Raw genomic sequence first — 22,126 nt, 5'->3', positions numbered from 1 at the left:
AAGGAAAAGAAGGTCTCATTTGGAAATGACACTCCTGCTGTCATAAAAGGTAAAGGCTCTGTTCTCTTAAAAGAAAAGGTTAAAGCTGGGAATGTTATGTATGTTGATGGTCTAAAGCATAACCTGTTGAGTGTCAGTCAAATGTTTGATCAAGGAAATGTAGTAGTGTTTTGATCAAATGGATGTGTTGTTCGTGAGTTTGGTACAAGAGAAACCATGATCAAAGGTATAAGAACTCCAAACAACTTATACATACTCAAGGGAGGACAACAACAGGGCTATCTAAGCAAAAATGATGAACACTGGCTATGGCACAGGAGATTGGGGCATCTAAGCTTGTCTCAAATAAGAAAAGCATGCATATTCTAGGTTGTTCGTGATCTTCCTGATATCAGCATTACAGAAAATACAATATGCAAATCATGTCAATTTGGTAAGAAAACCAGATCACACTTCCCTAAAAAGGAAGGATTGGCTAGTAAGCCTCTTGAACTTTTTCACACTGATTTATGTGGACCATCAAGGAAAAAGTCACCTCCTAGAGAAGAATACTTTATATTGTTCATAGATGATTTTTCTAGAATATGTTGGATAGGACTTCTAAAGCATAAAGATGAAGAATTTGAAAAGTTCAAAGTCTTCAAATTTATGGTTGAAAATGAATCAGATCGCAAAATCAAATGCCTCAGATCTGATCGAGGAGGGGAATTTACCTCGGATGAATTCTTTGACTTTTGTGAAGAACATGGAATAAAGAGGCAATTCTCCACCACAAGGACTCCTCACTAAAATGGAGTGGTAGAAAGGATGAACAAAACTATTCAACAAATGGCTCGTGCTATGCTAGATGAGTCTGGAACTCCTGCAACCTTTTGGGGTGAAGCTGCATTCACTGTCGTCACTATTCTCAACCAAGCAAATGTTTGGGTAAACAACACTCAAACTCCACATGAACTTTGGTATGGTAAGACTCGTACTATAAAATACTTCAAAGTTTTTGGAAGCAAATGTTACATCAAAAGGACTGATTAAACATTTGGTAAGTTTGAACCCAGAGCAGATGAAGGTATTCTCCTGGGTTACTCTTCCTGAAGTAAAGGATATAAATGTTATAATAAAAGACTTGGGAAAATTATTGAATGTATTGATCTTGTGGTTGATGAAGCATGAAAAAATCCAAAACAAATCAAAACCAAAGATTATGAAGAAGATGAGAATTATCCTCCCACATCAAATCAGACTAATTTTGAAGAAGAAACCGATGAAGTACCATAAGAAGAGATAACGGTAGAAGAAAAGACTCCATCCAGGTATGTTCAGAAAAATCATCCAGAGACTCAAATTTTGGGACAGAAAGAGGCAAGTGTGCAGACAAGAAGAACTATTACAGAAGCTTCAAGCTATCTAGCATTGATATCCTCCATCGAACCTCAAAATGTAAATGAAGCATGCAAAGATGAATGTTGGGTCAAGGCCATGAATGAATAACGAGCAAATTGAAAAGAATAATACTTGGGAATTAGTTCCTACACCTCATGATAAGAATATCATAGGAACTAAATGGATATTCAAAAACAAGCTGAATGAAAATGGAGAAGTTATTAGAAATAAGGCCAGACTTGTTTGTAAAGGATATCCTCAACAAGAAAGTATAGATTTTGAAGAAATTTTTGCACCAGTTGCTATACATGAAGCCATAAGAATGTTCCTTTCTCTTTCTAGTTTTCAGAAATTCAAAGCATACCAAATGGATGTAAAATCTACCTTTCTTAATGGAGACTTAGAAGAAGAAGTCTATCTCGAGCAACCAGATGGATTCATTCTTGGAAATGATGCAAAACTTGTATGTAGACTCAGAAAGTCTCTTTATGGTCTAAAACAAGCTCCAAGGGCCTGGTATTACCGTCTTGAAAAATATCTCCATCAACAAAAATATCAGCTGATAGCAATTTATATACAAAGATTGACAATAATAAATTGCTAATACTTGTTGTGTATGTTGATGATATCATTCTTGGTAGTAATGAAGAAGCCATGAGTCAGAATTGCTTCGATAATGCAGCAAGAATTTGAAATGTACCTGCTTGGTGAGCTTACATATTTTCTTGGTCTACAAGTTCAACAAAATAAAGATGGTATTTTTCTGTCACAAACAAAATATCTCAAACAGATCTTGAAAAAATATGTCATGGAAGATTCTAAACTAGTATGTACCCCAATGGTAATAGGATGCAGTCTCAGCTCAAATGATGAATCAACAGCGATACATCAACCAACTTACAGATCCATGATTGGTAGTTTGATTTATCTAACAGGTACCCGACTAGAAATCATGCATGCAGTAGGAATAGTTGGAAGATTCCAAGCAAATCCAAAGGAATCACACCTTCAAGAAGTCAAAAGGATTTTCAAATATCTTCAAGGAACACAAAATTTTGGTTTATGGTATCCTAGAGATACAGATCTTACACTTCATGCATATACAGATGCAGTTTGGGCAGGAAGCATTGATGACAGAAAAAGCATTAGTGGTGGTGCATTCTATATGGGTTCCCGATTAGTGTCTTGGTTCAGCAAGAAACAAAGTTCAATTGCATTATCTATAGCTAAAGCAGAATATGTGGTTGTTTCATCTTACTGCACACAACTCCTTTGGATGATGCAAACATTACAAGACATTCAGATCACATGTTCTCCACCCATCTCCATTCTATGTGATAATACAAGTGCCATCAGTATTTCAAAGAATCCAGTCATGCATTCCAAGACCAAGCACATACCCATCAAATATCATTTTCTACGTGAACAAGTACTTGAACAAAAGGTCAAATTGGATTATGTTCCCTCCAAAGAACAGGTTGCTGATATATTCACAAAACCACTGCCTAGAGAGACATTTGAATATCTCAGACAGAAGTTGGGGGTAGTTGATGCATCATCCTACTGTTAAATCATATCTATTTTAGAGAACGATGGTTATACGCGAGTTGCATGAAGCGTAGTCACGTACATACGCTAGTTTCTGTGGATATAGTCGCATATATGTTGGTTTGAAGAAAAGAAGTAGGCCAGAGTCAAGAAGAAAGGGGTCTGATATGGTTTAGTGAATTATCTGCTCTGCTTGATGATGGTTACAGTGTGTGGATGACATGTGGAAATAAATTGTTGGTTTCATAAGTTGTTGATAACTTGATGTGTATCTGATTGATGATGATGCCTTGATAACTCTTCTATTATATGAAATGATCAGATCTAACAGTGATCATCTAGCACAGGTTTAGGGGGAGCATATGCTTCTAATAATGCCTTGTTGGCATTATCTTAGAAGATCTTGGTACATATTCACATAGTTGTTTTTGATTTAGGTGGAACAGGTTCAGGGGGAGAATATGGTTGCTGGTCTGGATGCTAATTGATAGATGTTGCTGATATTTGGTCTCTGTTATATATGTCATGTATATCTTTTAATTTAAAGGTCATGAAATGACCTATTTTGTTACCCCACTATGCATGGGATGGATGATGTAATGTTCTTGTTTTGACATGTATAAACAATTGGTATATCCCCACTTGGTTGGGAGATGGATGTACGTATGAGTCATTGGTGATAGGAAGGTCATTTATGATATATGTATAGAGTCATGTTCTTCTTTTAGAACATCTTTTTGCAGACCTTGCTTATATTTAAAGGGAGCATGGAGCTCACTTCAGCATATCAGAGAATTCAACATGTACTCAAGGGGAGCATAACCCTTTGCCCTTGATGACAAAGGGGGAGAGTGACTTGGGGTTGCCATTAAGTCCAAAGGGAGAGATTGTTGGCACTATGACATAGGTGTTGTCCTTGATGGTAACTCACTCAGATGACAGATCACATTTCAACAGGTTAACAACACAGAGTTATAGATCAGACTTCACTGGATGAGGAAAGAGAGATATACGTAGGTTCACCTTGACAAAGTAGTGTATACACGCAGGTTAACAGAACAAAATGAGTGTATATGTACACACGCACTTTCACAGAATGAAAGGCGCGCATATCTTGGAAAACTAAGTTTTGGTCCAAGGTATTTGGTCCATGGTATTTTGATCCATGGTATTGGTCCAAGATATATGGTTCGAGGTATTTGGTCCAAGGTATTGGTCCTAAGTGGTTTTAGTCCATGGTATTGAGTAAGGCCTAAGACTATAAAAGGAGGAGAAGATCATTAGGGAAAGGAACTCAAGTATTGAATATTTGATGAAAAGCAAGATCTAGTATACAGGTTATTGGGTTATGGTGCATAGTTGGATTTGAACAAATGATGAACCTTAGCACTTCATGAAGGGTAAGATCTAATGATGGGTCAAGATCTTAAGGCTTGAAGTGAAGTATCTTTATGTGGTTTGATCATTTATCTGAATAATTAGCGCATGTTATAGTCTGTAAATACAATGATCTAGGTATAACTGAAGTCTGAAATTGTTGTAATGTTTAAATCATCATTTACATATCTGTATGCAGGTTCACTTTAGAAAAGGCACGTATACACGTTAGTTTTGGATATCAAAACAACGTATACATCTTAAATTTCATTTGCAGATCTGTACGTAGGTTTGCCTTGAGAAAAGAGCATATGCACACAAGTTTGACACAGGGAAGTAGCGTATACCTTATAAAATATGTTTTAGCTACTTCTATTTGTTGTTGCAATGTTCTGGGTTATGGCTTGGGTTTTGGTTACAGCATTCTGAAAGATCAGATTGAAGGGTTGTCAAAGTGATTGATTGATTCAGTTGTGGTTGGTGCAAAGGAGATTGGCTGATGCATATATATTTGATGATTGAATGATGTTATTGATGGATCCAGTTTCAAAATTTATGAAATGCGGTCCCTGGAAGAAAAGAGAAGTTTGCAGCCTTCTGTAGGCCGGCACCTACATACTAGTAAACATATCATCCAGTACAAGAGCTAGGGGGTTGTAGCTCCCTTCCAAGAGAAGCTGGAGAATGAGAGAAGGTTGTAGCCTTCTGCAGGTAGAAGCCTACATACTGATATAAGTCTACACCAGTACAAAAATTGTAAAAAGAAGTTTCTTATTATTAAAAAGATAGAGAGATTGCAGCAGGTGGTTTTCACCCACATTGGGTTTCCACCTTATATCTTGTGTTTCATATGTGTGATTGTCTATTCTGTTTTTACTGCACCTGGTTACTATTTATATGGTTCTAATGCACTGATTAAAGATCAACATATGATGAATTAACTGAATCATAAGTTTGTAGGATATAGGCTAGTTTCCTTAAACACAGTTGTGTATACACGCGAGTTCCATTAACTGAAGTAGCGTATATGAATCTGATTATGGAAAAGAAAAATTATTAACTTTCTAATACTGATTCACGCCCCCTCTCAGTATTATTTCCAACAGTGTAACCCCTTATTGTTATTATTACAACCCCCTTATTATATTGTTGTGCCCATGTAGTCCCCATATTGTTATTATTGTGCCCCATAGAAGCCCACTATTGTTATTATTGTGCCCTTACATTATTATTGTTATGTCAACTCTAATTATATTATGACCCCTTAGACTCCTATATATAGAAAGGAGGTCTTGTCATTTGTATCATCTAAGAATTGTTCATTTGTGTAATATAAAGGAGGTTGCCCCCTCGAAGAGGCTGAATTCTAAGGCATTGATCTATCTTTTCTATCTTTTTGTGAGTTGGTTTCATAACATTTCCCTTCTTCTTTCCTTTTCCTCTATATCTCATCCTGTGCTTTCTTTTCTTCTTCTTGCTGCCTTTCTCTTCTGCTTATTTTCTCCTTTTCTCATTCTGGCTCTGGTTGTCGAGTCCTGCGATTGCTTGCTTTCCAGTTCTCTTTGCCTCTTTATCTCTCGCTTCTTTCTTGCCAATTTGGAATTTCTTTGTATGACCGTAGCTTCTTCTTCCTCACTATCACTTATGGGGTCTTCAACCTCTTTTCCTTTGTGCTTCCCTGATTCCTCGGCTCCCTTTGATGTTTTGTGTGGTTGTTTCTTCACCATTGAAACTCTTTCTCTGAGGCTTACATTCTCTTGGGAATCATCGAGGAGCTCATATTCTATGGCCTAATGCTCACTTGGGCTAATTTCCCTTGTGGAGTTATACCAATTCCTAATCCCATCCTCGAGGTCCTTCTTGGTGTGGGCGTAAGACCAACTGAATTTCGCCTTCTTGCAATGGGCAGCTACGACTTTCTCGGGATCATATGTTTGGTAATTCAGGGTCACGAAATGGCTCCCATCTAGTTCTTTGGCTTTTGCTTCTACCTGTTTTAATTTTTTTACCACGTACGCCCCAATAGTGAGAGGGAAAGGTGGCCATGGTTTCTTCTTGCCTTTGTTCAAAACCTTCGAGAAACCCTGTGTTATTTGGTAACAAACCTCTTGTAGAACTATCCTATCCATGACAAAATTGGGAAGAGCGTGAGGAGCTTTATGAGTACCGAACACTCTGACAATTGTTTCTTCATCAATGGGGAACCAATGAGCTACTTTGACCATGGTCTTCATGGCTCTCTGTGACATGCAAGGTGGTTCTTCCTCGAACAATAGTTGGTATAATGGGATAATAAATGTTTTAGATATTACATCCAACATGCTTCTATAAGCTGTGTCCCAGAAGACTTTGTAGTGGTAGTGAACAGGTTGGGCTACCGATGTGTCCCAATTACAGCTCCAGTGCTCAAAGTAACACCTCGAACAGACAACATCAAGGAGGTATGACGACATATAAAATTTTGGAGGCTGCTTGAGGGGTGGGCTTTGAGTGGTGGCTATGTTTGTCCTCAAAGACGATGAGAGGATGCTTGACCAATTAAAAATAGTTCCTTGAGTGGCGACAACATACATGAGAGGAACCCATGTGCCAAAAAAGACATCATAGTCTACCTTGCCATATAGCCAGTACATCATCGCAACAATTAACTAATATACTTTGCGTAGCCCCTCTGTCTTGTAAGCTTGGTCTGTCCTGACCCAGAATTTTGTAGGTTCTTGCCACCAATCCCTCAAGATGTCTTTTGTTGGGATTGTGAACCCGACGAGTGACTTGGTGTTAAAAATCTGCTGCTTCTCAGGAAATTTGTAGTAGGTGTTGATGTCCGTTGAAGAGATGGTGGCTATGGGTGCCCTGTCATGAACCCTGATCATCCAGTCATATGTACTTGTACATTGCAAGATCCATTCGATGGTTTCTGTGCATGCGAATACTAGTGGATATGCCGCTACTTTATGTAATTTTGACTTCTTGATGTTGATATATACCTCGAATTAATCCTATGTTTTTGGAATATCCTTCTTAGCAAATTCCTTGTAGATCATATATCAAGAGAGCCTCGTGGTTTTAGTTATGTTGCAAGTAGTGTCTATGAAGATAGGTGGTTGTTCTTCTGGATTGGGCTCCCATGCTCTGCTTCTCGAGGTGCCTTGAGCAACTTTAGCAGTCGGGTGACCCATTTCTTCTTCGAAAGAAAAAATGGATATGCAATGAAGCTCGATGTCACCTGGCATGTCAAAAAAACAGTCCCACGATGAGAGAGATGGGATGACAATCAATTGCAACTGTAAATAAAAAAGGATACTTAGCCGGTGATAGGAAGGTCATGGGGAAGGAAAGTTGCATGGTCACAGATTTCAAGAATGCGACTGAGAGACTGAGATCACAGGTCACAGAGTGAATGAAGGGTTACAATGTGTGAAATTTTGTCACAGGTCGCACAATGGATGGTGGTCTCAAGTCGTAATTAGTCAGAGGTCGTGAAGATGTGAAGTCACGAAGTTGCAAAGTCGTGTGGGAAATGGTATCACGACCACGGGACGTGTGACTATGGCTCAGAAAAGCTCAAAGAAGTCCCTAATTAGCTTTGGGAGGCCAGGGTCACTCTCAGAGGGATGTACTTTAGGCTTCCCAATAAAAGTGAGGGGATCAGGTTTAAGGAAAAACAAAACCTTTTGGGTGTAGGCACAGGGAAAAGGCTAGGGCAAACTATCAAGCATGTAAATGAAAGAAATGCTAAGTAAAAGGATAAACCCTAGGGCGAGGGATAAGATATAGGTCAGGAGGGGCAAACATTGACACTTGGAAGGAAATAATGATTGCAAGGGGGAGGACCATTACTTACCGGAGTCGGATGTGCATGCATATTCGGGTCAGAGAGGCTTCTAGCTTCAAGTGCGACCAACAGAGCCTTGAAAAATGTGACTGGGTGCCCTTCTATTTATAATATAGGCGCACATGTGGGGTTCATGAGGGTCAAGAGTGCGACTATTGTGACCCTGTGACTCACAGGTTGCGAAGTCCCATGAGTCGCGTGGTCACATCAGAGGATGTAAGCATGCAGCGTGACCTTGCGAGTCACGAAGTCGTATAGTTGCATAGTTGCACAAGTGACTGACAGGAATCGAGGTGACCTTGTGACTTATGCAACTTGGAAGGTCATGAGGTCACGATATATTTATGAGGATGGAGGTGCGACTTTGCAACCTTGCGACCCGTGAGTCATTGTGGTCGCAATGGTTTCCATGGTCACAATTATTAGTGATAGTCACGTTCCGACTCTGCGACCGACCTACCAAGGCAGGAACTGGCGACTTGGCTTAACTTAGTCAAAACTTGGATTTCTCCTTAGGTTTACCGACACTGACGAACTTTTCGGGCAGGACCTGGCAAGGCTGAAGCTTAGACCTGGTGTAGGGGCTCAAAAAATTTAAGGTTGCCCAGATTTTTGGAGGTGTTGTTGCAGCAGCTACAACAATTGGTGATTCCATGGAAGAATCCAGGATCTCTGACATTTACGGGCCTCGCTTAAGGGGACTTAAGTAAATATCGCTTCATGGGGTTGTGGGTCCCACTGATGGTATTTTGGGCCTCCCTTTCAAACTTGGTCAGTTGTCTCAACTGGCCTGACATGATCTTTGCACACGCAATAGGGCGCTACCTCCTGATGTCTTGGACCCAAAAGGGAAACTAAAGTTATAGTATGAGTTTTGATGTATTCTCGGTATAGTGGTCATGGTACTCTGGTGTTGCTCTACTACTAGGGAGACTGAATAGTACCTCAGCGGAGTCACTACCTAGAAATCGTGAACATTGCTCCGTTACTAGTGAGCCTAGTCAACACCCCGACAGATTTGTTGCTTCACCTCTTTGTGCACAAAGCCTTTCTCAGTCCTTTAGCCCTTATTATGAAAAATATGCAAGGGCTCATTGGCACTTATTTTCCTATGCATATATGCACTTATTTGATGAAGTCTTGAAGCCTGAGTGGACAAGGGATCCCGACTTATTTGACTTGCAAAGAGGCTGTTTCTAGTTTTTTAGAGTCCTTATTGTTTTTTTAATATATATACATGCTCATTAGTGGTTTCTTCAGTTTCTCTTTTGTTCCCAAAACTGCGGGTGAGCTATAACGACTTCAAGAATTTTGACCATGTAAGTAGTTGGGACAGACTGGCGTGAGTGTGAATGAGGACCTATGCGTGCCATTAAGCTCCCCATTGTCACCAATCTAGCCCACAATAATCTTCTCACAACTTAAGCTTTGCTCTGTTAACAGATCCGGAAAACATTTATGGGATCCAAAGTGCAAGGCCGCTTTAACTTTAACCTTCCATCTCTACTTTATTCCAAAGGACAACAATTAAACTAGCAATTAAAACTAATTGACAACAAATGAGGACTATATATGAAAGCAATGGTAAACTATAGTACAAGCTGGGGCCAAAAACTTTGGGGTTGCTAGGTGAAGTAATGTTTGAGGTTGTGGTAGCTCACTGGGAGGGGTTCCACTCGCCCTCCCAGGGTTTGCAATTTGAAGGTGTGATGACCAATTTTTTCTATGATCTGGAATGGGCCTACCCACAAAGCTTGAAACTTTGTGTGTTTGCCTTTGTCCTTGTGAGCCTAGTCCCATTTGAGCACGAGGTCCCCTACCTCAAATTTGTGGGACCCTATGGATTTCCTATCGAACCATCTTTTGATCCGGGCTTGGTGGATGGTTCTCCTTAGTTTTGGACCTTTCTTCCTCTAGTTTTACCAAGGCATTTATTTGACTTTGAATGGATGGGCATGGGGCTCCTTATGACTCTTGAGCCAGCCTAAGGGTGGGGAGATACAGATTGGGTGGAAGGATGGATTCTTTCCCGTAGACCAGGAAATACAGATATGTGATGATTGAAGTTTTGGGAGTGACTCGGTCAGCCCAAAGAGCGTTACTGAGGGCATTGTGCCAATTCTTCTGCTACGAGAGTAGGGTTTTCTTGATGATACAAATGAGGTTTTTATTGGTTAATTCTACCAGGCTGTTTCCTTGGAGATAGTAATTGAACGAATGTTATAACACAATGATATTTTCTAGAGAAAAATCATACAATTTCAAAGGTGAAAAGTAAGTAATGTTATAAAAAACAAGGGAGGTTGGAACACCGAACCTGGACATGATGTACTGCTTAATAAAGGATATTACCTCATTGTCGTTAACCTTTCATAATGGGATTGCTTCTACCCACCGGGTAAAATACTTGGTGGTTGTGGGTATGTACCTATGCTGCTTTAACGAGTTAAGGATGATCTCGCCTATGACGTCCATACGCCATTGTTGAAAAGGTTCCTCGATTGCTATGGGTTGTAGAGGAGCAGATGACCTTGCCTGTCTGCTTGCATGCTTTTGGAAAATTGGACACTTTCATACATAGGCATGAGTGTCTTTGAAAAGAGTGGGCCAGTAGAAACCTGCCCGCATGACCTTATGAGCCGTGGTGCCGCTTGCATAATGACCTCCTTCTGGTCTATCATGTAGATCTTTTAGCACCCGTTGAGCTTCATGGTATTCTAGACATATCAGTAATATACCGAGGTGGTGCTTCCTAAAAAGGTTCCCTTGGACCATTTGATATGAGGTAGCTTTAAGCCTGATGGCTCTCCTCTGTTTAGCGGACATGGCTTCAGGCAAAGACCCCTGCACTAGGTATTGTTTTAAATCAGCATACCATGATGAGGAGTCATGTGAGCCAAGGAGTTCATTGTGGTACATTTCAATCTCATGCTCCCATCCTTCTATTTCCTGAGCCAGTCGATCAGACTCCATGTCCTGATGATCAACGGCCTCGACGGCTAGTTTACAGATACCATGCCCTTTTTACAATGTGGGAGGGCTTAAATTCTAAATCATATTCTTGGAGGGATGTCATCCAGTTGGCTCTTCTCTCCCCTAGCTCCTGGTGTACAAAGAGGGATTTGAAGACAGGATGGGCGACCATCACGGTGACGTGGTTCTTTAGGATGTATGTTCTGAAGTGTTTCACTGCTTTGTAAACTGCATAAGCCTGCTTATCGATGTCCAGGTAGTTTAGCTCTGCCCCTTGGAGTCTTGTACTCATGAATGATATCTTAATACACATATCTTCCCCACATGAAACACAAGTATCTTCCAAAAAAACATGACAAAGTTCACATAGACATAATGTATGGTGAAAAGAATAGTAATTTATCTTAATGAAATACAACCATAGAGAAGGGAGCTCTTGGTTTAATATGTGAAATCTATAATACTTCCCCATATTCCTCATTTCATCTTTACCTTTCATTATCTCATGTAACCTCCCTCATCCCTAGGAATCATATTATACCTTATGTTATATTTAGTAATAACTTTAAGTGAGAATCTTAAGTTGTCCATGGAAACCATGGAAGGAGATGAAGGATATAACAAAGTTATCCCCATGATTTGGGTTTACCTTAATCATGGTATGTTCTTGTTATCACAATGAAATATAATAGTGTTTTTGGACTATAGGCAAGAATATCAAGATGGAAATCACATGCCTAGATCCAAGAAGATTCATTGTTTAATCTTATTTTTGTCAGAGGGATTTATTCCACTACAACCTATTATGTAGTCCCAAAGATATTATTTAAGACAAGAGTTTACCTAGTTCTAATTCTTAACTTCATTGCAATGGTGACAAGTCCTGATGTGGAAGTGATAATGGGGCACTCTTTCTAATTCAAGATTGAAGCATTTAATCTATTAGTTACCTCAAATAATATAACAAAGGAACTTATATTTTGTAGAGAAAATTCATCAAACATTGGAATCACATTTTCTACTGGGATCTCTTATCAAAAAACCAAGGAAAACTTCTTCATTTTTTCTAAGTGTCCATTGATTCGAAAGTTCTTAAGCCTCTATCCTAGTCAAAGAACTACATAGATATGGATATAAGAGCATTGAGCATCCAAGATTCAAGGAAAGGTATTTTAATTTACAAGTGATATAGGATATTTTGTGTTTCTATTTCAAAATAGGGAGGATTGTGTCCATATTTTGTATTTTGGAATATATTTCATGATCTCTAAAGGAATGTTCTACCACTTTTGTCTCTTGAATTTAACCCTAAAATTGATATCAAATAAACCACTATGTAGGTCAAGTTTCCTTATGTTCCATTAACATTCTAAGATGATTTCACCTTAAAGTCCACTCGGGATAAAGTACATCGAAACATTGACAAAGTAGAACCAAAAGAAAGAGTGTATTTTTTGTCATAATATTTATGTAAGTGGATCTAGATAAGGCCCCTCTAAGGAGTTGCAAATTAGTATGGACGATTGGATCCATTATCAAGTTATATACTATAAACATCATACCTTAAAGTGCAACTCTTTTCATCAACACAATAATTTTTCTAGAAACTAGACAAAGATTCAAGAGGGTCAACCTCTCTCAAACAAACCTTCAAAACAATTTAGTGAATCAAAGTAGAACTCATTTAGGTGGGTTAATGATAGGAAAATAAATTTTTCGACTGAGAGGTTGCAATAATCAAATATATTTAGGAATAATTATCAAAAGAGAATCAACAACATTGAAGCCCTATCCCCATGGTGTATATCATTTCGTGTTAGGGAGCATTATTGACAAACTTCTTGTTGTGTCATTGGTTCAAACCTCTAACTAGTCTTGTGTGTCGAGTGTCTGGTTGCATAGATATGGATAGAGGTTATAATTGTAGATTTTAACCCTGTACAGAAATTAACTGCAAACAGATTCTTAAACTAGAAAAATATACAATTATGAGAACATAAAACAAATATACATAGAGATTTTCCCATGGATCTCAAAACTAGGAATACCAGATTGAATTTTCATTATATTCCTTTCAATGCTACAATACATATATATATATATATATACATGCCGAAACATTCAAAAACCCCAATCCACTCACCCTAAATCAGAACATAATCATAGTTCCCTTGACTAGATCTACAAATACCATGGGAAAAAACTATTGTGCCAAAACAACCATGCGCAAAACCATGGGTAAGTCTTCCCACCATTTTGGGTCTGCCTAACTATTATTGGGTCCACATAAAAAAAAAAAATGTGGGGTGTTGCCCCGGACCCCATGACGCATGGAAATAACATAACACATGCCCAAGAACAATAATAGCAGTTGGAATTGAAATCATGTCAATCAGTATGAGCCCACAACAATTGTCGATTCTTCTAGTTCACAAAAAAACAACAGCATTGAAGCCCTTGAAAGTCTAGAAGACATATAGAAAAAAAATAAGGAGGCATATAAGATAAAGTTACAAAAATAATTTGAAGACGTGATAGAACCCCAATACTCAAAAGGTGTTTTTAAAAGCAACAATAAAGGAGGTAGAGATAGAGATGGAAAAAATATAAGAAATATTCAAAGATAAAAGAAAACCACCCCTCTCAAGAGGACCAATAAGTGATTTTAGAAACCCTAAGATCCTCACAAATCAAATATCTCTTTAATCCCAACTTTGGATGCCTCTTTCATAAGAACAATAAAGAAATAGACCTTCTCATAAGAGGGGAAAAAATCCAATCAAGAATGTTGAGGAATCAAATTCTAATCTACCAAATAAGCATATTCGTCCTACGTGACTCACTTCACTCAATGGACTTTCTCTATTGATTACCTCTAATGGATTTTATTTCATCATTAAATTAATGAGATATAATGTTTATGAATTTACCCAATGGGTAAAGTGGTAATAATAAAACACGTGAAATCGCTATTTCAAAGGTTTGATTCAGATGCATTCCTTTTTGAACAAACCCAATCCAATACATTAGTGGGAGGGAAGCACCATTGTCTCAATCCTATCCCTCAATAAGTTAATTAGAAACACTAGTGCATACTCCAAAGCTCATTTCAATGAAATAAATAAGGTATTAGGTAGAATCATGCAAAACTACCAACACAAAGCAAAGGAAAAAACATGGAGTACCTACCCATCACTCATTGGTTCTTAATTATTTTTTGTGAAGCAATTTTACCAAAGAACCTTCCTTAGTATTGTACTACTAAATAGTCTTTTTGTTATATCAATGGGTATGATAATACTTGTGAGGTACACACGAATGGAGCTTGGTAAATGTAGATTGATCAATTTTAAAGTGAAATTTTGGTTTTTTACGATTACATCCACATATGGCAAATAAGCTCTCTTATATGGTATTACGGGCCATCTTATTTCACTACACCTCCCTTTGGTATAAATATTAACCATGACTATTATTTAAAACATAGATTAAATTAACTATGAAACACATTTAGTTTTCTAATGAAAAAGATCATTCATGGTTTTAAGTATATCTTTGTTCGGGATTTTAAAAATATTTGTAGGCAATATGTTTAACCCATATTTTGCATTAAGAGTAGTGAGGTATGAATTAGTTGGAGTGTATGAGATGGATTTAAATATTTTTAAAAGTACACATTAAGAAATTTGATTTTTATTGGTGGTTGATAGGTCTCGATTTAAAATAAATCTAGTAAAGCTTATATACAACATATACCAAGAATTTTAATCCTACTTCAATATGAAATGTGGTTTACCAAAATCTTATTATAATATTCATAAAATAACAAACTAATATAAATTTATAAATCAATTTTAAACATAAATATTTATCAAATCCTATTGAAAGCTTTTTAATTTTTTTTTTTGTAAATCTTATTGGATTTTTCATTTGAATATTTTTGTTATATGATTTTTTTTAATATTATGTGTGTATTTTTGGAATAGGGTTTTTATAATTTCAATTTAATTAACAACAATTATTAGGTGGAGGGTAGGGATTGACCTCCACGTAATATTCTAAAATATTCCTAGTAGTAGTCACATATCAAAGGTTGAGATTTGTTTCAAAAGCAGTGACGCCATTTTTTTCCCTTTTAATGAAATTGATTAATTGAAAAAATGTGTCATATGAACATGTGTCATATGAAATGAGTTAAGGTTTTTTGGGCATGTGGTATTGATAAGCCAAAGTATTGTAACAAAGTCTATTTAGACCTTAAATAATTTCCATGGTAAAGTGGGGTTGTTTCATGTTCTTATAAAAATATACATTGTTAACCCATATATTAATTCATTTTATAATTAACTAGCATAGATCCATCTTAATCCTGAATCTATCAAGTGCCAAGAGGGATTACATATCGTGAGGTGCAAACGTCTTTTAGATTTAAAAACTTGAAAACATGTTTGCACTTCACGAGATTTGATCCCTCTTCATAGTTTTTTTATTATATAAATAGTTGACATTAAATTTTTTCACTCAACACAAATCCATAAGATCACTTGTCAACTCCATATTAAGAATGGTAGAAATTTCAAGTTTCCATTCATTTATTTTTCTCTTTATAAAATTGATATAAATTTATGTTACTTACTATGAAGATTGAAATCTTTTATGTTACTTACTATGCAGATTGAAATCTTTTATGTTACTTATTATGGAGGTTGAAATATTTTATCCAAAGATATTTTATTGGTTAATATAAAAAAATAGAGCTTAATTAAAAAAAATGGAAATTGAAGTTTTTAATTTGGGGTGAATATGGAAAGAATTTTTTGTTATTTCCATTTTAAAATTTTTAATATAAATATTATTTTATTATTTTTACAAATTAAATTTATCTAAAATGATGAAGAAAAATGAAGTTTATCTTTTCAACCAAAATTTCCATAATTAAAAATCTATACATAAAATTAACAATTTTAACCCTATGAAATATATAATAAAATAAATGATTTCAATTGGGTTAACATCAACATTATCACATAAAATATACCCAACCAATAATATTATATTTATCCCATCCATCATTCGAAAAAAGTAATAAATCCACATTGAAATTTGTGGTTCCTCCTTTGCGTACGCTCTCTCAAGGGGTTCACACAGTGCACCCTCCTCTTTGTTTTAATTGGTGTAATAGCGAATGCGTCCCGAGAATAAGTCGTTGAACGTGTCGTAAGGACCAGAATAAGTCAATTGTTTCTAGTGATAAGTCGGCGGACAGGAAACGTAATGGAGTTCCGTCATCCTAAAGTAGTAAAACCCCGCGCATATACCAGACATTGCACCAAACCCTTGCATGTGAATTTCCATGGCGATTCTGTTTCGACTCAATTCGTTTCTCCAGGCTGTTCTGCTTCTCGTGATATCCTTGATCTTCCTCCGACTGGTTCTATGGAGGATCTGGCGCTGCAAGAACCTGCCCCCGGGCCCCCCGGCATGGCCGATTGTAGGGAACCTCCTCCAGATTGGATTTGCAAGCGGTGCCTTTCACAGCTCAGTGAAGAAATTCCATGAGACATACGGGCCCATATTCACCATGTGGGTCGGTCCCCGCCCTCTGCTGATAATCGCCAGCGGCGAGCTTGCACACGAGGCGCTCATACAGAAGGGCTCCCTCTTCTCTGACCGCCCGCCTGCCCGCGGGATGCAGAAAATCTTCAACAGCAATCAGCACAGCATCAGTTCGGCCACATACGGGCCGCTGTGGCGGAGCCTTCGCAGGAATCTGGTTAGCGAAGCCCTGAGCGCTTCGGCGATGAAGGCCTTTGGGGAGGTGAGGGAATGGGGCATCGGCCGCCTGGTGGAAAACCTGAAAAACGAAGCGGCTCGCAACGGGGGAGCGGTGAGCGTGGTGGAGCAGCTTCGAAACGCGGTCTTCTGTATCCTCCTGTGGATGTGCTTCGGCAGCAAACCGGACGAGGAGACGGTGATATCCATCCAGGACGTCATGCGAGAGGTCCTCCTCAACGGCGGAGGTCTGGACGAAGCCTTAGCCATTCTGGGGTTCTTCAACCGGCGGCGCCGGGCGCGGAGGGAGGAGATCCGTCATAGGCAGCGAGAAACCCTGCTCACCCTCATAAACCAGCGCCGTGATGCGCCCCCTCCGGCCGGCGGTGCGTACGTGGACACGCTGTTCAATCTGAGAGTGGACGGCGGCCGCAGCCTCAACGACGACGAGCTCGTTACTCTCTCCTTCGAATTCATCACCGGCGGCACCGATACGACCACAACGTCTCTGCAGTGGTTGATGGCGAATCTGGTGATCCGTCAAGACATACAGACGAGATTATACGATGAGATCGTCGGCGTCACTGGCAAGGAGAAACTGGCGGATGAAAACGACCTGCAGCGGATGCCTTATCTCGGTGCCGTGGTCAAGGAAACCCTGAGACGCCACCCTCCCGGACACTTTGTCCTCAGCCACGCCGTCACCCGACCCTGCGAACTTGCTGGCTACAAGGTCCCGACTGACGCATCCATCAATTTCGACGTGGCGGCCATAGGGATGGATCCCCGAGTGTGGCCGAACCCGTCGGAATTCAAGCCGGAGCGGTTTGTTGATGAGGGTGTGGAAGTGGATTTGACAGGGACAAAGGAGATAAAGATGATGCCGTTTGGCGCAGGGCGGAGGGTGTGTCCCGGTTTAGGGATGGCTATGCTCCATTTAAATCTCATCGTCGCCCGACTTGTTCAGGAATTCACGTGGGATTGCAAGCCCGGGGAGACGGTTGATCTGTCCGAGACGCAGCAATTCACTACGGTTATGAAATACCCTCTGCAGGCGGTCATAAAGGAAAGGAGGAACGGAGGTAATTAGAGTGGTGGAAGCTTACGAGAGATAACAGGTTCGATACTTAGTGCATTCTGTACTGTAATTGAATTAAAATACTTGCTTTTGTGAACATTTTTCTCTTTAATGTATGTGGTTTGAATTATGTGGATGTCCAAACAATCAATCGGCGATTTGTTTTTTATGCCTTTTATCATTGGCTATGAATTATTGTGATGTCCTAATAGTCAATCGTTGATTTGTATTTCTTCCTTTAATTATTGGATATGGAATTTTATGGGATAAGGTAACTAAGCTCTAGCTACTGGTTGAAGAGATAAAAAATTATCACATTATGGCTTTGTCTAATATATTATTAAAATGGTGTGAAATTTTGAGTTTTAAACATAAAATTAAGTTAAAATGTAATTAAGAAACATGTAAAAAAAACAATAATGAAAAATATAAATTTAATAGGATTGCACAGAATGCTTTCATAAGTTTTGATCGGACTCAATTGATTCTAATTAAAAAATCGTATCGTATCGATCGAAAGAATTAAATTATTATTATTTTTTTTTTTTTTTTTCTATCAGTAAAAAAAATGTAGTGTTTGTATTAATGTCAGAATATTTACATACTGAGAAAGTGATATGCTTTGACAGTAACATGATCTAAAAACGCTGTGTAAAAACACAACATACTGAGATAATAGATACATTGCAAGGAGAGTCGCAATATGTATAATAAAAGATATGTATGAGCATGAGAAACTCATCCAAGATATCAGGAAAATTTCCTGGCTCATATAGATAGAAATAAAAAACCACTAGTTGGGATAAAACCAAAAGATAGAAAAGAGATCATACCTCCCGCGAATAGGTAGAAAACATTTAGCCACAATAAAAATCCCTGAAAGATACCAAAAACAGAGTGGATCAAGAACCCGGCCAAGAGAAGTCTTCTATCTGATATGTGACTGAGCCCATTTGTATCTCCATTTTCCATATACCAAGCTGGCTCGCTAGTCCCATCTTTGACAAAGTATCATCTTTCTGATTCTGGAATCTGTCCACATGATTGATACTGTAGTCCTTTTTCCTGTTCCATAATGCATCAATCCTGTTCATCCAACCTGATAACATGGGGAGCTTTATGACTGATTTCCTTTTGACATGCTCAATGATGATTTTTGAGTCCCCGAAGATATGAAGGTTCTGAATGTTAAAAAATGTGCCCAGGTGAAGAAGACCAGCCAAAGCCATTGCTTCAGCTTTATTGTTCGTACCCTTTCCTCCATTCCAAAAAAATGATATTTGCTGCTCTTCATTCATTTCAATGTGAACACCACAAGCACATGTACCCTGCTGAGAAGCCCCATCAAAAAATGCCCACGGGAAGCCCATCTGAAAAACTGCACTGTTCTTTGAATTTTTGTTTTTGTTTTTATGGCCAGTTGTCTTTGATGGGAGGGAGAAATGAGAAGATATAATCTTGTCTAGCACAGGCTTCTTATTTTCCTTCCCATCTTGAAAAACTAAACAATTCCTCCACTTCCATACTGACCATAGAAGAAGTTGCGGAATGGATCTAAGTCTTGTTTTCTGAGAGCTCCACCATATCAAAGCTTCTTGCATAGTAGAATGTGTCACCAACCTGAGCCCAAAATAATGAGCAAGATCCATCCATAAACGTATTGTGAAGATGCAATTAAGGAATAAATGAGAATTAGTTTCTTCCTCCTTTCTACATAGTAAACAAATACCTGGACTAGCCCAGTTCCTCTTTTGAAGGTTCTCCCAGGTAAGATTTTTGTTATGAAACACAAGCCAGGAAAAGTGAATCATTTTGTTGGGAGCCCCAGTTTTCCACATTGATAGTGGAAAAATCATATTATTAGGAGAGGGGATATCCTTAACTAATTTAGAGTAAATGTCCTTTACTTGTACTTCCATCCCCTTCCTTTTTCCTCTCCAGGTAAAGGAATCATTTCCCTCCAAACAGCAAATTCCAGAAAGGTTCATGTGCATCATTATGCTATTCCAAAGCTGAATTAATTCACGTCTTAAACCCAAGACTGTAGGCTCCTTCCAAATAGGGATAACCCCCTGCCATCCTACTATAATCTGATTCCATGTGAATAGACCCCTTCTATGGAGGGCCTTTATGATGTTTTGAGGAATGATGAGATTTTCCTCAGTACCCATTATATGATCGAAACCAAATTATATATTTCTTCCATTTTGGAAATTCCAAAAGAGATTTCTTAGGAAGATAGATTATATTTTCCTGAAACTCAACCAAATAGCAGATCCTTGTGTGTCTAAAAGTTCCTTTTCTGTACCAATATATTAATTCCTTGTTCCCCATGTATTTCTTCCTTAATGATGTACTCCAAAGGTTGTCCCCACTTATGCCTCTCCATAGTGATTTGCATAGAAAAGTCTTACCAAAAGTTCTAATATCCAAAATACCCCAACCCCCTAACTCTTTAGGAAGCGTAATATTTTTGAGACTAGTCAGGTGAAATTTTCTTTTCTCCCCACAACCTCCCCATATAAAATTTGCCATCAACCTGTTAAGCACGGAAATGATACCTGAGGGGATAAAGAACAAATGGCCCCAATATACTGTCATCTGAGCCAGCATCGATTGTGCCAAAACCACCCTGCCAGCCAAAGGGAGGCACTTGAATTCCCACCCAGCAATTCTTTTGTGGAAACGGTCCATTATCCACATCCAATCAGATTTCTTATAATGCACAGGTTTTAGATAAAAACCAAGATGTTTTACTCCATCCTTGATAGGATTCACCTTAATATTAAACAAACCCTCCAAATATTCCTTTGAAACGATATCTCCATCATCACAATAAAAAGAGGACTTCCCTTCATTTATAAGGATACCAGATGCTCTTTGGAAATTATATCCAAATCAAATGTGCGAAATATTTTTTTTATTATTATTATTTAATTTAATTAATTAATTTATTTTTATTTTTTTTAATTAAGAAGTGATGTTAAGGAAATTTAAAATATATATATATAAATTTATTTTATTTGATATTAAATTATAGTTTTATTTTTAAGATATTTTATTGAAGTTCTTTGTTTTTTATATTTCAAGAAATATTTTGAGTGGTTAATGTTAAAATGGAAGAGTGGAAATTATTGCATACATAAATATATTGAGAGTTTTATTCAATAATGTAATTGTACTATTTAATTATATAAAATGTTGTCTCAAGATAGGAAAACTATCTTAGAGACACAATTTCTTGGTTTAGAGAATATCTCAACCTCACACTCACCTCACACCAAACTACGAAGCTAACTAGTTAGAAAGAATTTCTCAAACCAACTAGGTCCCATCAACCTCCTAATTAACTAATAGGAAGAAACTCCTCATAGACTATAAATCTACATAATATTGACCATTAACCTTAATAATTAAATATGATCACACATATTAAGACAAGTATGAGTTATAAATTCCAATGCTTCCCCTTAACGACCATTGGTCTTAATCTACATCAGTGAACGTCTTCATCTATGTCTTCTCTATAGCACACACTCCACTGCAAACTGAAGTAACTCCCAAGCAACAAAGTCTACCGATGGTTCAATATGATTCTTTCACTTTGTACCTCAATCATTCAAACATCACTAAATTGTTAACATCCATGTAAAGAAACAACCATCCAATGGAATGCATGGGTACATAACTGCTTCAATCATCAATCAACTAGGATACCCTCCATGTACATGGTTCGTTCAAACTATTGATGAACTCTCCCTGAATGTAAAACTTCACCTCTCAAAATCTACAATGAATATGGCCCACTCAAGTTTATCCATACAACATGTGGACCACTCTTTAAAGTGTTAAAGAACTCCTTACTAGAGGCTACCAAACTAAACTAGATAGACTTATCAGCATCATCATCAAGGTCACATCATAAAGGGGTATGTATGACTCTCTAGGTCTTACACCATTTTTCCCTTTTCATGTTACATAAATACGAGTGCATACACACTACAACTCATGCATGTACCAGGTACATCAAACATTTTAAGGACCAATACATCAAAACAAAACATGATATATAAGCTTTGCTACAATTTCTATGTGCAACTAACATAACAATATGGTCATGAGTCTTTTTTATTCAAGACACTCAAGTATACCTTGATTTGTCC

At 37.9% G+C, this 22,126-nt stretch overlaps 2 protein-coding genes across 2 annotated transcripts; one reads left to right on the top strand and one right to left on the bottom strand.

Annotated features, from left to right (window-relative positions):
• The first annotated feature begins 16,331 nt into the window (after window positions 1–16,331).
• On the top strand, window positions 16,332–18,173 carry LOC149225454 (cytochrome P450 77A3-like). Its single transcript, XM_089375091.1, has one exon. It carries the CDS (start codon window positions 16,467–16,469, stop codon window positions 17,973–17,975), a length of 1,509 nt encoding a protein of 502 aa, XP_089231217.1. The 5' UTR covers window positions 16,332–16,466; the 3' UTR covers window positions 17,976–18,173.
• Window positions 18,174–18,865: 692 nt separating this feature from the next.
• LOC149225453 (uncharacterized) lies at window positions 18,866–19,333 on the bottom strand. The gene has a single exon (XM_089379937.1). The coding sequence runs from the start codon at window positions 19,331–19,333 to the stop codon at window positions 18,866–18,868; it is 468 nt and encodes a 155-aa protein (XP_089236063.1).
• Between the last annotated feature and the right edge of the window lie 2,793 nt (window positions 19,334–22,126).

Source organism: Pinus tabuliformis, chromosome J, assembly GCF_031772625.1.
Source record: "Pinus tabuliformis cultivar Carrire ecotype Pingquan chromosome J, CPIR1, whole genome shotgun sequence".
Lineage (NCBI taxonomy): Eukaryota > Viridiplantae > Streptophyta > Pinopsida > Pinales > Pinaceae > Pinus > Pinus tabuliformis.
Note: the sequence above shows the minus strand (reverse complement) of the source record. Positions and strands in the feature narration are given on the sequence as shown.

Excerpts from the sequence above, each read along its gene's own strand:
- LOC149225453 (XM_089379937.1), bottom strand. The coding sequence starts at position 19,333 with ATGGGCTTCCCGTGGGCATTTTTTGATGGGGCTTCTCAGCAGGGTACA.
- LOC149225454 (XM_089375091.1), top strand. The coding sequence starts at position 16,467 with ATGGCGATTCTGTTTCGACTCAATTCGTTTCTCCAGGCTGTTCTGCTT.